This window comes from Macadamia integrifolia, unplaced genomic scaffold (genome assembly GCF_013358625.1).
Source record: "Macadamia integrifolia cultivar HAES 741 unplaced genomic scaffold, SCU_Mint_v3 scaffold2154, whole genome shotgun sequence".
Lineage (NCBI taxonomy): Eukaryota > Viridiplantae > Streptophyta > Magnoliopsida > Proteales > Proteaceae > Macadamia > Macadamia integrifolia.
In genome coordinates this window covers 14,768-26,673 of record NW_024868544.1, presented here as the reverse complement: position 1 = coordinate 26,673, position 11,906 = coordinate 14,768, and the positions used below count along the sequence as shown (strand labels likewise).

The 11,906-nt window shown below is 39.0% G+C and overlaps 2 protein-coding genes across 2 annotated transcripts in view; both read right to left on the bottom strand.

The window, feature by feature from the left end:
• Positions 1 to 7,424, bottom strand: part of LOC122065934 (probable protein phosphatase 2C 75) — a 9,131-nt gene extending 1,707 nt beyond the window's left edge. The window contains exons 1-3 of the mRNA XM_042629761.1: positions 6,739 to 7,424; positions 6,170 to 6,553; positions 5,472 to 5,577 (exon numbers count right to left, since the gene is read on the bottom strand). Of these exons, the coding sequence (XP_042485695.1) occupies positions 5,472 to 5,577; positions 6,170 to 6,553; positions 6,739 to 7,233 (985 nt within the window). The 5' untranslated portion in view covers positions 7,234 to 7,424. The remainder of the gene's footprint in view (positions 1 to 5,471; positions 5,578 to 6,169; positions 6,554 to 6,738) is intronic.
• Positions 7,425 to 9,475: 2,051 nt separating this feature from the next.
• LOC122065922 (putative F-box protein At5g60060) lies at positions 9,476 to 10,079 on the bottom strand. Its single transcript, XM_042629746.1, has 2 exons — positions 9,802 to 10,079; positions 9,476 to 9,710 (listed from the first exon to the last, which is right to left on the bottom strand). Exons 1-2 carry the CDS (start codon positions 10,077 to 10,079, stop codon positions 9,476 to 9,478), a joined length of 513 nt encoding a protein of 170 aa, XP_042485680.1.
• Positions 10,080 to 11,906: the final 1,827 nt, after the last annotated feature.

Below are 11,906 nucleotides of genomic sequence, written 5' to 3'. Positions count from 1 at the left end.
AAAAAAAAAAAAAAAAACATTTATTAAATTTTCTAAGTGATCGGCTGAGTAGCTTGCACAAAACATTAAGGTTTTTCTTTAACGTTATTAAAACATTTTTCTAAACCTGAAAGATCTCCCATCATCAATTAGTGAGTTGATCAATGTAGTAGACTAGACCCCCTTAAAAAGCGAACACATAGAATAAGCCAAAACATTCTGAATATATAGGAAGATCCTTTAAATAAACCACATCTCAATAGCAAAGATAAGGGATCAATGGGAAAAAATAGAGATAGATATCAGAGATGAAAACTAGCCACACTTCCATGGAATATACCAGACAACTTTCATGACAACTGAATAGAGGTATTTGATGAAAACTGTAAAATAAACGGAGAACGGTGCAAAACCTTTAACACCTGCTCACAATTGATGGGAGCAAGCTGTCAAAAACCTGACAAGTCCCACCAATTAGTGGTTGGAAATCAAATATAATTAGAGATAACACCACCACTGCCTGTGTCAAAAAGTGTGGACTATCAGAACATATGAAAGAAACATTCTATGCAGTCGTGAGAAAGCCATATCTTAATAGGAAAGAACTGGATCCACGCACAACCTTATAGTTGTTCAACCTTCAGACATGAACCAAATAACACCATAGCCACCTTCTAGTAGAGAGATCCTCCCATTCAAGTGCAATGGTAGAACTTGAAGATCTAAAAATCAAACTTGGTATCACTACTCAGGGGTGATGAGATGGCAGTTAATAGCCCCACTAGCAAGCGAGGCAGCATTTTGTGATGTATATAGAATAAATTCAATTCCTGCTAGAAGTTAATAATCCAAACTGGAATCATCACCAATGCTGAACACACATAACTATGCAGGCAAAAGGGAAGTAGAAACTAAAAGGTGAGAGAAGGAATGATAAGTGGCACTTGAGATTGAGCAGCAATCCCTTGTAACAGCAATCAATGCCCAAACTAGAAGAATGCATTACAGCACCTTTGAAGAGTAGGTAATATCTAAACCCTCTTATCACTTAAGGTTTCTATTTTAATGGAAGTTTTCTTTCTTGCAGATTCATATCCAACTAATTTCCTTATATAACTGAGAAAGTTTTCCAAAAATAAAAAAATTTATTTATGTTTTATTATGTACTGTAATATACTAATAAGTTTATGATATGTAGCAATAACAAGTAAAAGCTTTACTTTTAATTATACAAGATGCTAATACTACGTTAAATTTGGGTGAGCCTTCCAGGCACTAATGTTGTTAAAATCAAGTCTATACGTATTTTTCCACCAAAAGAAGATTCCGAACATATTGGTGTTGGTTGGGTTTGGGTGTGGTTACTATGTCCAATTCCATCCTAAACTTCACTCTTGAGTCTGTGCAGAGCACAGCCTTGCTTAAACCTCATTTTGGGTCCCTCACCGGCAGGTGCCGAGGTTTGAGAGGGAACAGGGCAAGCTCAAGCCCTCTTGATATAGCATTAAGCACTGTGTAAGGATTATTTTGTTTTATTTATTTATTTATTTTTAGCAGATGTATTTCAGAAAGGAGAGCCAATGCTCGGGTTCCAGTCTTGAGAGCGGCCACTTTGCACAAGACATTGCCGACGGTTAGGACCGCCTCCAAACTCACCCCTCCCAGGACCCTGCATAAGGGGGACCCGCACTTTTATCTATACCCTCTTATCACTTAAGTTTCCTATTTTAATGGAAGTTTTCTTTTCTTAATTGCAGATTTATAGCCAACTAATTTCCTTGTATAACTGAGAAAGTTTTCCAAAAATTAAAAACTTTATTTATGTTTTATTATGTACTGTAATATACTAATATGTTATAATACAACACGTGTTTTATGATATGTAGCATAACAAAGTACAAGCTTTATTTTTAGTTTATACAAGAAGCTAATACTACAAAATATGTTGTTAAAGTCAAGTCTTTACGTATTTTTCCACCAAAAGAAGAATCCGAATGTATTGGTTTTGGTTGGGTTTGGGTGTGGTCACTAATCCAATTCCATCCTAAACTTCACTCTTGAGTCTGTACAGAGCACAGCCTTGCTCAAACCTCATGTTGGGTCCCTCCCTGGCAGTTGCCAAGGTTTGAGATGGAACAGGGAAAGCTTAAGCCCTCTTGATATAGTATGAAGCACTGTGCAAGGATTATTTTGTTTTATTTATTTATTTATTTTTAGCATATGTATTTCAGAAATGAGAGCGAATGCTTGGGTTCGAGTCTTGAGAGCGGCCACTTTGCATAAAACATTGCCGATGGTTAGGACGGTCTCCAAACTCACCCCTTCCAGGACCGCGCATAAGAGGGACCTGCACTGGGTAATGGCCCTTTGACATATTTGAGTATAACTCTTACGCCTAAAATTCACATGCAACATCATTGTTTATACACCTGTATTTGAATTAGGAGTCAAAACAGCTGTTAGAATTAATCACCGGATATACATTGAACCAGATGGTTAAGAGCAAAGAGCAAAGAGCAAAGAGCAAAGAGCAAAGAGCAAAGAGTCAGCAGCAAGCAGCAAGCAGCAAGCAGCAAGCAGCAAGGTGCAATTCATCATTTTGAGAATTATTGTTGGTTAAAAGTTCATACGAAACTCAATATTGATAACACAGTTGGATTTTGAACCTCAGATTCTAAGCAGCTGTCAGAATCGATCACTCAATTAACATTAGATTGAATTGAGGTAGGCAAATGATGTGGCAGATGATCTAACAAACCAAAAAAGTGTGCTCAAGAATATGTATTGGGGCTAGGTTTCCATTTTAAAAGCTGTAAATCTGTTTCCCTTGTTCTCCTTTTATTTTCTTTGGTTCTATCTTATTGCTGTTTCCCTAATAAATCCAAAAAATACAAGTCAGATTGGATAGACTCCATTGATGAATTCACATCGGTCTCTGTAGTATGGTTGACAATTCAGCACATGAAAATACAATGAAATTTTTTGCTCACGGAGCAGGTTGTGGTTGGCCCAACCAGGAAGGAATCCCTGGTTGGCATACCTCTTTCTGCCACACGAAAGGTATGTCCATATATAAATTTAGTAGGAAAATACTAAGGCCAATTATGGAGAAAAATACATTTTCAAACAGGAATTATTCATTGTTTAAAACTACGGAGTTATTTGCCTACTAACACATGATGTGAATAATAGAAAATTTAGCAAACCACATTGAGCAGAGATGTTTTAGTATTATAATGTCTAGAATGCATGTGAAATCAGCTATTGATCAAACCACTCCATCATTGATTCACAATACTGTGGAGATTACACTTCTCATCTCCCAACTCGTACTCCCTTGTATAATAGTTCGGACCTCCCGCTAAATTTTCACTATCTGAAGCTAGTTAACATGTAAGTACTTGAACTGTAATCCCAGAACTAAATCTCCAAAGACCTATGAAAGCTTAAATGCAATAACATAGCTAGAAAGAAAGCACTATGAGATACAGATAGTAAAGACAGTTCTGCAACCCCAATTTCCATACTGTAGCATTCCAGCGGGACAATCCATACCCTTAGATGGGAAAAGATACCATGTCATCAAATTTGGGGCCTTATTTCAATAATATGGTTCACCATTTATTGCACATTTCCCCTTGTATTTTCAATGATCCAAAACCTTTCAAAAATGTGTGCGCTGAGCATTTTTCTTTTCTTCATTTTGACAGCTGTCACAAACTATTGAACTCAAACTTCACACATGAACAGGAGATGAGGTTGGGGCCTACTATCAGTTAAATGTAACCTTCAAAGAACCTGTCATGTAGCAGATATGCTGGCCACTTCAGATGGAGCAGAACACCGACATCACTTCCACTCACCCATGAATTGTCATGGCTGGAAACAGAAAAATCAATAAATGATATCATTGAATAATCCATCAAGCAGAGCGTATTTCTTGTGGAGACTTCTCTGTGGAGTTGCTCGTGCACCCAAATCACATGGTAGCAATAGGCATCTTAAGGGTAATTAACAAATAAAATTGGCACCCGTGTCTGTTTAGTTCACTAAATAAATTTAAATACCCCTAGAGGTGTTTTTCTACATAATGTGGTTGGAATCTCAAACACTCCTCTAGGGGAAACTCTGTAGAGGATACTCTTGCCACACTAATGACCTCCCTGAGGGATTTATTTCACTACTAACCCATAAACATGTCAACACTATGTTCTTGAAAAGAGAAATAGAACAGTATACATCTTTTTGTTTTTCTTTTGGAGATTTTTCATTGAATCATTGGTAATGTCTTGGGTATGAGGTCTTTAATGGCTCCCTGAGGGATTTATTTCATTAGTAACCCCAAAACAATGTCTGAAACTATTTTCTTAAAAAGGAGATATACAAATATACATTTTTTTGTTTTCTTTTTAGAGATTTTTCATTCTCATCATATGAGGATCAGGTTTCACTTTTGGATGGCCCCGCCTAAGTAATTAACTAGGCCAGAAATCAGTTTCAAAAGGTTATCCACACCATGTATATCTTTTAGGTATTACCTTAATGGTCCCCAGCCAAAAAAATTAAAAGGAATTTGTTAGAAAAAAAAAATCACCTGGCCTAGACTGGGAGTGGAAATCAGGGCCCCAGACTGTTCAGTTGCATTTTGCCCCATCATCTGACAGGAAGTCAAGTTAAGTAACTGTTGACGGTCAGAGAGACCAAGAAGGATGATGGGGGTGTAGAACATGGATTTTTTGATTGATTATAGTATTATACGATGTTATAACACGTAGGTGGTCTACCATAGAGATAGAGAGATCCATTAGATAGATGGTCCGGATTAGCCAGGTCATTAAGATGTGGCATAAAGTCATCTTGGAAAGAGCCAAATATATAAAAATCATTATCCCTAATAAGAGTTCTTTAAGTCAGATATGACCCATCAATGAAGACAAAGTTTGCTTTGTTTAATGTCAAACAACAAATTTTCAAAGATTTTCCCAGTCTAAGAACTGACCATTACGGAGAATGCCGCTATTTGCTAACAGCCTACCAATGTTTCACAGGTGATTCGATATATTGAACCCACGTGTCAACCATCAAGCACAGCCTATCATTAATTTTGGACTACAAGAATCCATAATTAATACAAAAATAATGTCAGTGGTCCTGCTATTAGATCAACTGTTTATAGGTGATGCAATGAAAGAGTGACACATACCCCTGAAAGAATTAACAAAAATAAAGAGCAGATAAAACATGGCAAATAATGTGTGTGAGCTCTAAATGGCATATTATTATAAACCAACAAAGACATCTCCGGTGGTTATAAGTGTATCCATATATATGTTCAACGACCACCATACAGTTGTATTCCACAGAAAAAAAGGTCCCATTAAAATGAAAAGTTTGGAACTAGAAACTAAAAACCATTGGACAACATTAATAATGATATCAATTAAGCCAAATCTGAATTGTGAATGAAAGAAGGGGAAGAAGGGATGGAGTACCAAGAGCCCGGGACATTGCAAGGATTCCAAGCACTCGTGCTCCACTAAGGTAGATAACACGGCCACCGGCTGCTTCAATTCTTGCTAGTTCATCTGGCCTGTCGGGCTGTCACAAAATTAAAAACCCGTATCTGAAAATTAAAACTGCGTCACAAAAATGTAAGTGACAAAGCGGATCACAATCCTCAAACAAGAACACAGTCCCTTTGAAATGGGCTTTCTTACTTATCGAATCATAAGATATGAAAATGGACCAGGTGGTTCAGGTCCCCAGGCAACATAGACAAAGCTAAAGCCCATTTCAGCTTTCAATTTTCAAAATAGGGTAGACCGTACGATGCACATGGTGGGTGAGGTCCGTGAGGAGTCACTGAGGACTAATGTGTAAATAAGTGAACAGTTCAGTCCACAATCAGATGGCTAAGATCATCTGATAAAGGCCAGGAACTGATATCTTAACCCGGCATGTGTGCCACGTGCAAGTAATAGGCAAAGGTCACGGAATCCTAGTCCTTTCTCGTCCATGGATCCGAGTCATGGACCATGGAGCATCCTTTTCTGTGCTGTTTCAAGTTCGTTCCACATGAGCAAAATCCAGAGACCTTCAGAGTTCCATGCGTTAAACTTGTGAATTAGTATAATTTGGTTGGTTAACGTCTTAACTGTGAACGGACGAACGAACTAACGAACGAACGAACCTTGTGATCGGTGGAGAGAGGGATAGCCCTTCCGCCGCGGCTGAGTACAGCGCGCGAGTCACCGCAGTTGGCAACGAGGATGGTATCGGTGGTAAGAACGGCGACGACGGCTGTGGAGCCAACAATCTCGGACGTCACCCCGGCCTGTTCGCACCTACATGGTGTGGTTATGCCCCCGCATGCACATGAGCTTAGCGCCACCTCGTCCATCCGCTCGAAGCACCTCCCCATCACCGTCTTCCACCTCTCTTCCTGCGACACTTCCGCAGTACGTTCTTGTGCAGCTGAGCTGCTGCAACTGCTGCCTTCACTGGAGTTTGACGCGACTCGCATCAACTCCTCCTCCAAGAACACATGCATCTTTTCTTGACAGAGAATCGCCACCTACGTAATCATCACACCCATCCAGCCATTAAAGCACCCAAAAATCAATGATTAGCAGAAGTTTGAACACAGAACTTACTAATACCAAATAATTAAAAAAAGAAGTAATGAACAGAGAAAAAAAATTGGGGAAAAAATGAATGAAAGAACACACACAACCACATAGTTATGAAAGGCGAATTTACGTGAGAGCCGCCATGTCCGTCGTATACAGCGAAGAAATGAAGCGGTCGGCGGCCAGATATTTCCGGTCGGCAAAAGCCCGGCTGTACGGATATGGCATCTTCCATTTCGCGGCATCGCCCTGATACCGATATCGAACCGAAAACCGGCACAAGATCGTCTGCCAGAAACTTCCCCGTGGTGGTCGATGGCATCGCTTCCGAAGCTTCTGCTTCGTCACTCGAAGAAGATTCCGATGAAGACGAGGACGACGACGATAGAGAAGACTTCCGATTCCGCTTGCCATCTTCGAGGCGTTGGCAGCAATCTCGCCTCTTCTGTCGTCGCGTTGGAGGAATAATCTCATCATTTTTCGGTGAAGATGACTGCTGGCTGGCACCTACGATGGCAGAGGACCGTCGCATCACCATTCGTCGCCGGCGAGCCTCCCGAGATTTGGCCGGGAACAAGTCGTCAGTCACCATTTCCCGGCGAACCTCCGCCGTAGGAGGTGTCATCCAGCACGAACATAAAACAACACTATAACAACTATAACAAACACCGAAGAATAAAATCGATTTCCCCCGTCTCTCTCTCTCTATCGTTCCCGATAGAGAAAAAAAAAATAGAAAAGAAATAAATAAATAATAAAAAAGAGTAAACCAAAAAAGAAAAAATGAAGGCACTGCTTGGAATTTGTACGAGAAACGGCGACGTGGTCGGTTTTCTCTTTTTCGGTGGAAGCAGCGCAGGCTAGCCAACTCCACGGTCACCTGCCCAGACTGCCCGCCTTGCCCGTCACCGACCACCTACTGTTCCATTATCGACACGTGTCCATTGTGACGTTCCATTTTCCAAAATCGTGAAACGCTAGAATGCCCTCTCTCCCCCATGCTGAGTAAGGATCGAGAGTCTAAGTTTGGTCTCGTGCAACACGTGTCAGACAGAGCTGACCAACCCTGGGCCCTTCTTTTATTCTTCTGCAACGTGGCCCAATGAAAACGTACCACTATAGTACGTTGAGATGACTAACATCGACCATCTTGCTTCCCCAACCAGCTTTCCTCTTCCTTCTTTTTTGTTTAAAAAAGAAAAGAAAAAAAAATTCCTCCCGACCTTTTCTAGGTTTCGACGGAGGCTATACACGTGGCATAATTTTGACGGACCAGCGCGATATAGATGGTGCACTTGGACCCTTTTGACACGTTGGAATGACAATGGTATATAAACATAGGATCGTAAACATATTCGTGTTTCATCCTCGTGATTGGTGAGGGACAGAGAATGAGTTTATGATTTCGATACATAGGAGCCCTTCTCAACGGAAGGAGAAAGAAGCTCCTCGAATTCGTGACAACTGACGGACAACTGTCTTTTGGGCTTGGAGCGTAAATACTGATTAGTATATAACCTTGAATTTGGGTGCCAAATGAGACCCAGACCCGGACAAGACCAGACCAAACTAGACCAGGGTTTAAAAAATTGGTGAACCGATTGATTCCTAACGGCACTGACCGACACAACTCAGCTATTCAACTAGTTGGTACAGCCAAGAAACGCAACGAATCAGTCAAAGGAGGAGTCAGAAAGGTAATTATCGATTTGGATCGGAGAAATCAGTATTGATAGATCCTGATGCCGAATTCAGGTTTTAAAACCTTGGATCAGACCGGTTGGATCAATGTTGATACATGTTTAAGGTGTCGGCCTTGGATAGGCCGATACCTGATGGACATGGACAAAAGACCAACCGAATCAAATTTGACACTTCATATAATAAAAATTTTATTTTGAAAACACGTGGGAGAATTCTGAAGTGGATATGTGAAGTTGGGTTTAATTGTGTAAAAAATATATTTTGAAGGTGGGGTAGCCAATCAAAACGAACGGCGCATTGGCAACGGCTGGAAAGATAGAGAATGTATTGCTGAAACGTGTCATGCTTGTATGGTTATGTAAACGAATGATCACAACAAGATGTGGGTCCATAGTAGGTTGATAACTGACACTGCATTTTGGGGGTCATTGTCCGTTAAAAAAATATGAAAAGAGACTTTCTTATGCAAATTTCGGATAATTTGATAATTTTTCAAGTCTGTCACCGATCATCCATGGTTTAAGATATTGGAATCTTTTAGAAATTGATCTTAGGATGGGATAGGTTCACTTTCGATCTTGATTGGAGAGAAATATTCTTGAATATTAATGTTTTACTCATAAGGGTTAAAGTGTCATATCATAACATCACTTAAAAATGATCACAATCAAAGAAGATGTTATAATAATGGCATTCTCTCTAGTGGGTGAGAGACTAAAATAAATTTTCAATTACTCAGATTCATAAGCAGTTGAAGAGTCAAAACTAGAGAATGAAGCCAATGAAAATCGTTAGATTCTTAAAATTCTTGTGTTTTCGGAAGGATACCATTAAACCGGAAGGTACGGTTCAAAATCGATGCATAACAGATCGGTCAACAGATTCATTTTTAAAACTATGCCAAGTAGGACCCATCCCAATAGCGCATATTTCGTGCTCCAGATGAAACCCAATAACTTACCACTAAAGATTCATGAAAGAAAATAATTTTAATTCGAATAATATTCATAAAAAATTTTAAAAATTTTAAAAATACCTTTGTAAAGAAAAATTAAATTGCCAGCAACAAATCCAAGAAAAATAATAAGTTATAACCAAACAAATACATCATCGGCCTCTCCCCTACGGGGAAGGACAAATCCAAAGAGGTGCACAAATACGAGTTAAGATGTCTGGCCCCTCATAAAGAGGATAAAATCCTCTGTCTCCACATCAAACATTCCCATGTCTGAAGCAACTCCTATCATAAGACTATATAAGCCGTCATCAGTGTAGAAGATACAATTGGATTCGCATTCTGAATGGTTAGAGGGTAAGATGGCAAAGGAGGCATTAGACCCCACAAACAATGCACGGTTGTCTAGGCTCTTCACCTGTGTCCACTTATTGTCATCAAAACTGAACTTGTAAACATAAAAATGTAGTGTCTCACGAATATATTGAGTCGACTTAGAGCACTCATCACCTATACAATCCACATAACACATGCCTTGCAACCAAAAAGAGTTCTCCAACCGACTCCACAAGATAAGATTGCGAAAAAGAAGAGTCAAAACCCTCTGGTGGTTCCGCGATATCAATTGTCTTTGGATCAGAACTGGAAATGTCAACCAGTACCAATTTCCCATGGTAAGTGAAAGCATAGAATTGACCATTCAAGTATACGACATCAGTCATACCTATACCTTTAGGTGTGTATACAGGAGTCCAAACTTCATCTCCTAATCTTAAGAAAGTTAATTTCTTCCATTCAGAAAATATCCCCATAACCACGCATTTTTCATCGTCATCTTCACAAGGGATTCTTTTAGATGGTCTTGAGGACAATATCACTTTACGTATAAAAGACCGACGAATAAATTCTGGACTTGTTTTAATGTTGACTTTTCGTATAAAAGGCCGAAGAAAAAATAATAATAATAATAATAATAATAATAATATAAAATGACATAATTGTTTGTAGGGTTTTTGACTTCGAAAGATTGATTTTAGATTGATCATCTTTTCAAATTGACGATGCTTTGAAACTTCTCCATTTGTGGGTTGATAGTTTTAAATAATTTTGGCCTTGTTGTATTGAAAGATGATAGAACTTTTGGGATGGTATTTGTTTGACAAGTTTATGTTTGTTTTTCACCATTTTTGTTTTGTTTTCTGTAATAAAAGATTTCTTTTATATTATGTTATTAACTTTGCTATTTTATTGTTTTTATAGTTCTACCCTTTCAACTGTCTATTTGCCACTACCCTATTTGCACGAGACAAGGAAGGTTATGGAGATTTGGGCCGAACTTTGTAAAGACATTCTTGGAGTGATTGTGGATCAGCTTTCGGCAATCGAAGATATCGATCATTTTGGTGCAGTATGTCGGGCATGATCTACAAATCAGTCACTTTCCAAGGGATTTGAAAATCCTGTTTCTCCCTCATCAAAGCTAGCGAGCCATCTTCCTATCCCTCCGCCTCACCACCCTTCTTGCCCCCCTCCATCTGCCACCCGCCCGTCATCGTCCAAAACATTGTTGATTCACTTTGTATAGCAAAAAAAATCACTCTTTTCAATTTCAGATTTGATAACGTTAAAACCTCACAGGTTCGATTCCTTCCAAGTTTCAATCGGGCATTACAAAACAGCCTCTAAATCTGAAAACCACTCCTTAATCCTATATCTTTTAAGTCACTACTCTTTGGAGTCACTGTAGTAGTACGAACCAACCGCATGATCTCTCTTAGAGGCCTTGCAACATTGTCGAAGCTCGTGGGATCTTTGATACATGCTAGAAATCTTCATTCTAATTCTCATCCTTCCCCGATTGATCTGCTCAACAAGATTAACATTATACAAATTCTATTTCCCAAAAGAGAGTCCCACAGGCTAGGTTTAGATACTGACCAACTCCAACTCTAGATTATGAATCCAACAATTTAAACTAAATTGACAAAATCAAGGGCCAACATATGCTAACATACTTTATTCCTCGATAACTCACTAACATTGCCAACCCTTGCCCTAAAATGTAATATCATTACCAAAAACATCATTATCTCTTATGTAGCAATGATAACAATAGAAGTAGAGTGTATAAAATTAATTAAGGTTGACCAATAAAATAAAATATTCTAGGATCTGTTCTCATTGTTATTGTGATCATTTTTCTAATTCCAACGAAAAAAGAAATTTATTACCAAAAAATTGGTATCCAACAAGAGCATTATGAATTCATTGTTCTTCTTTAAACAATATTTATAGAAAAATAAAAAAATAAATAAAGACAAAAACCCTCACACAATGTAAGGAGAAAAATAAGTTACATGCCACATGGCTTATGGAGAAGGACAAATCCAAAGGGGTCCACAAATCCGAGAAAGGATTTCAGGGCCAATATAGTGATCATCGAATTCCTTAGTCTCTATCCAAAACACACCATTGTCCTTATGAGGTGTTTCTTTCATAAGACCATACAAGCCATCATCAGTGAAGTAGATACAATTGGGTTCGCATTCTGAATAACTGGAGGGGAAGATGGCGAATGAGGCATTAGCACCCACAAATATCGCACGGTTGTCCAAGCTCTTCACCTTTGTCCACTTACT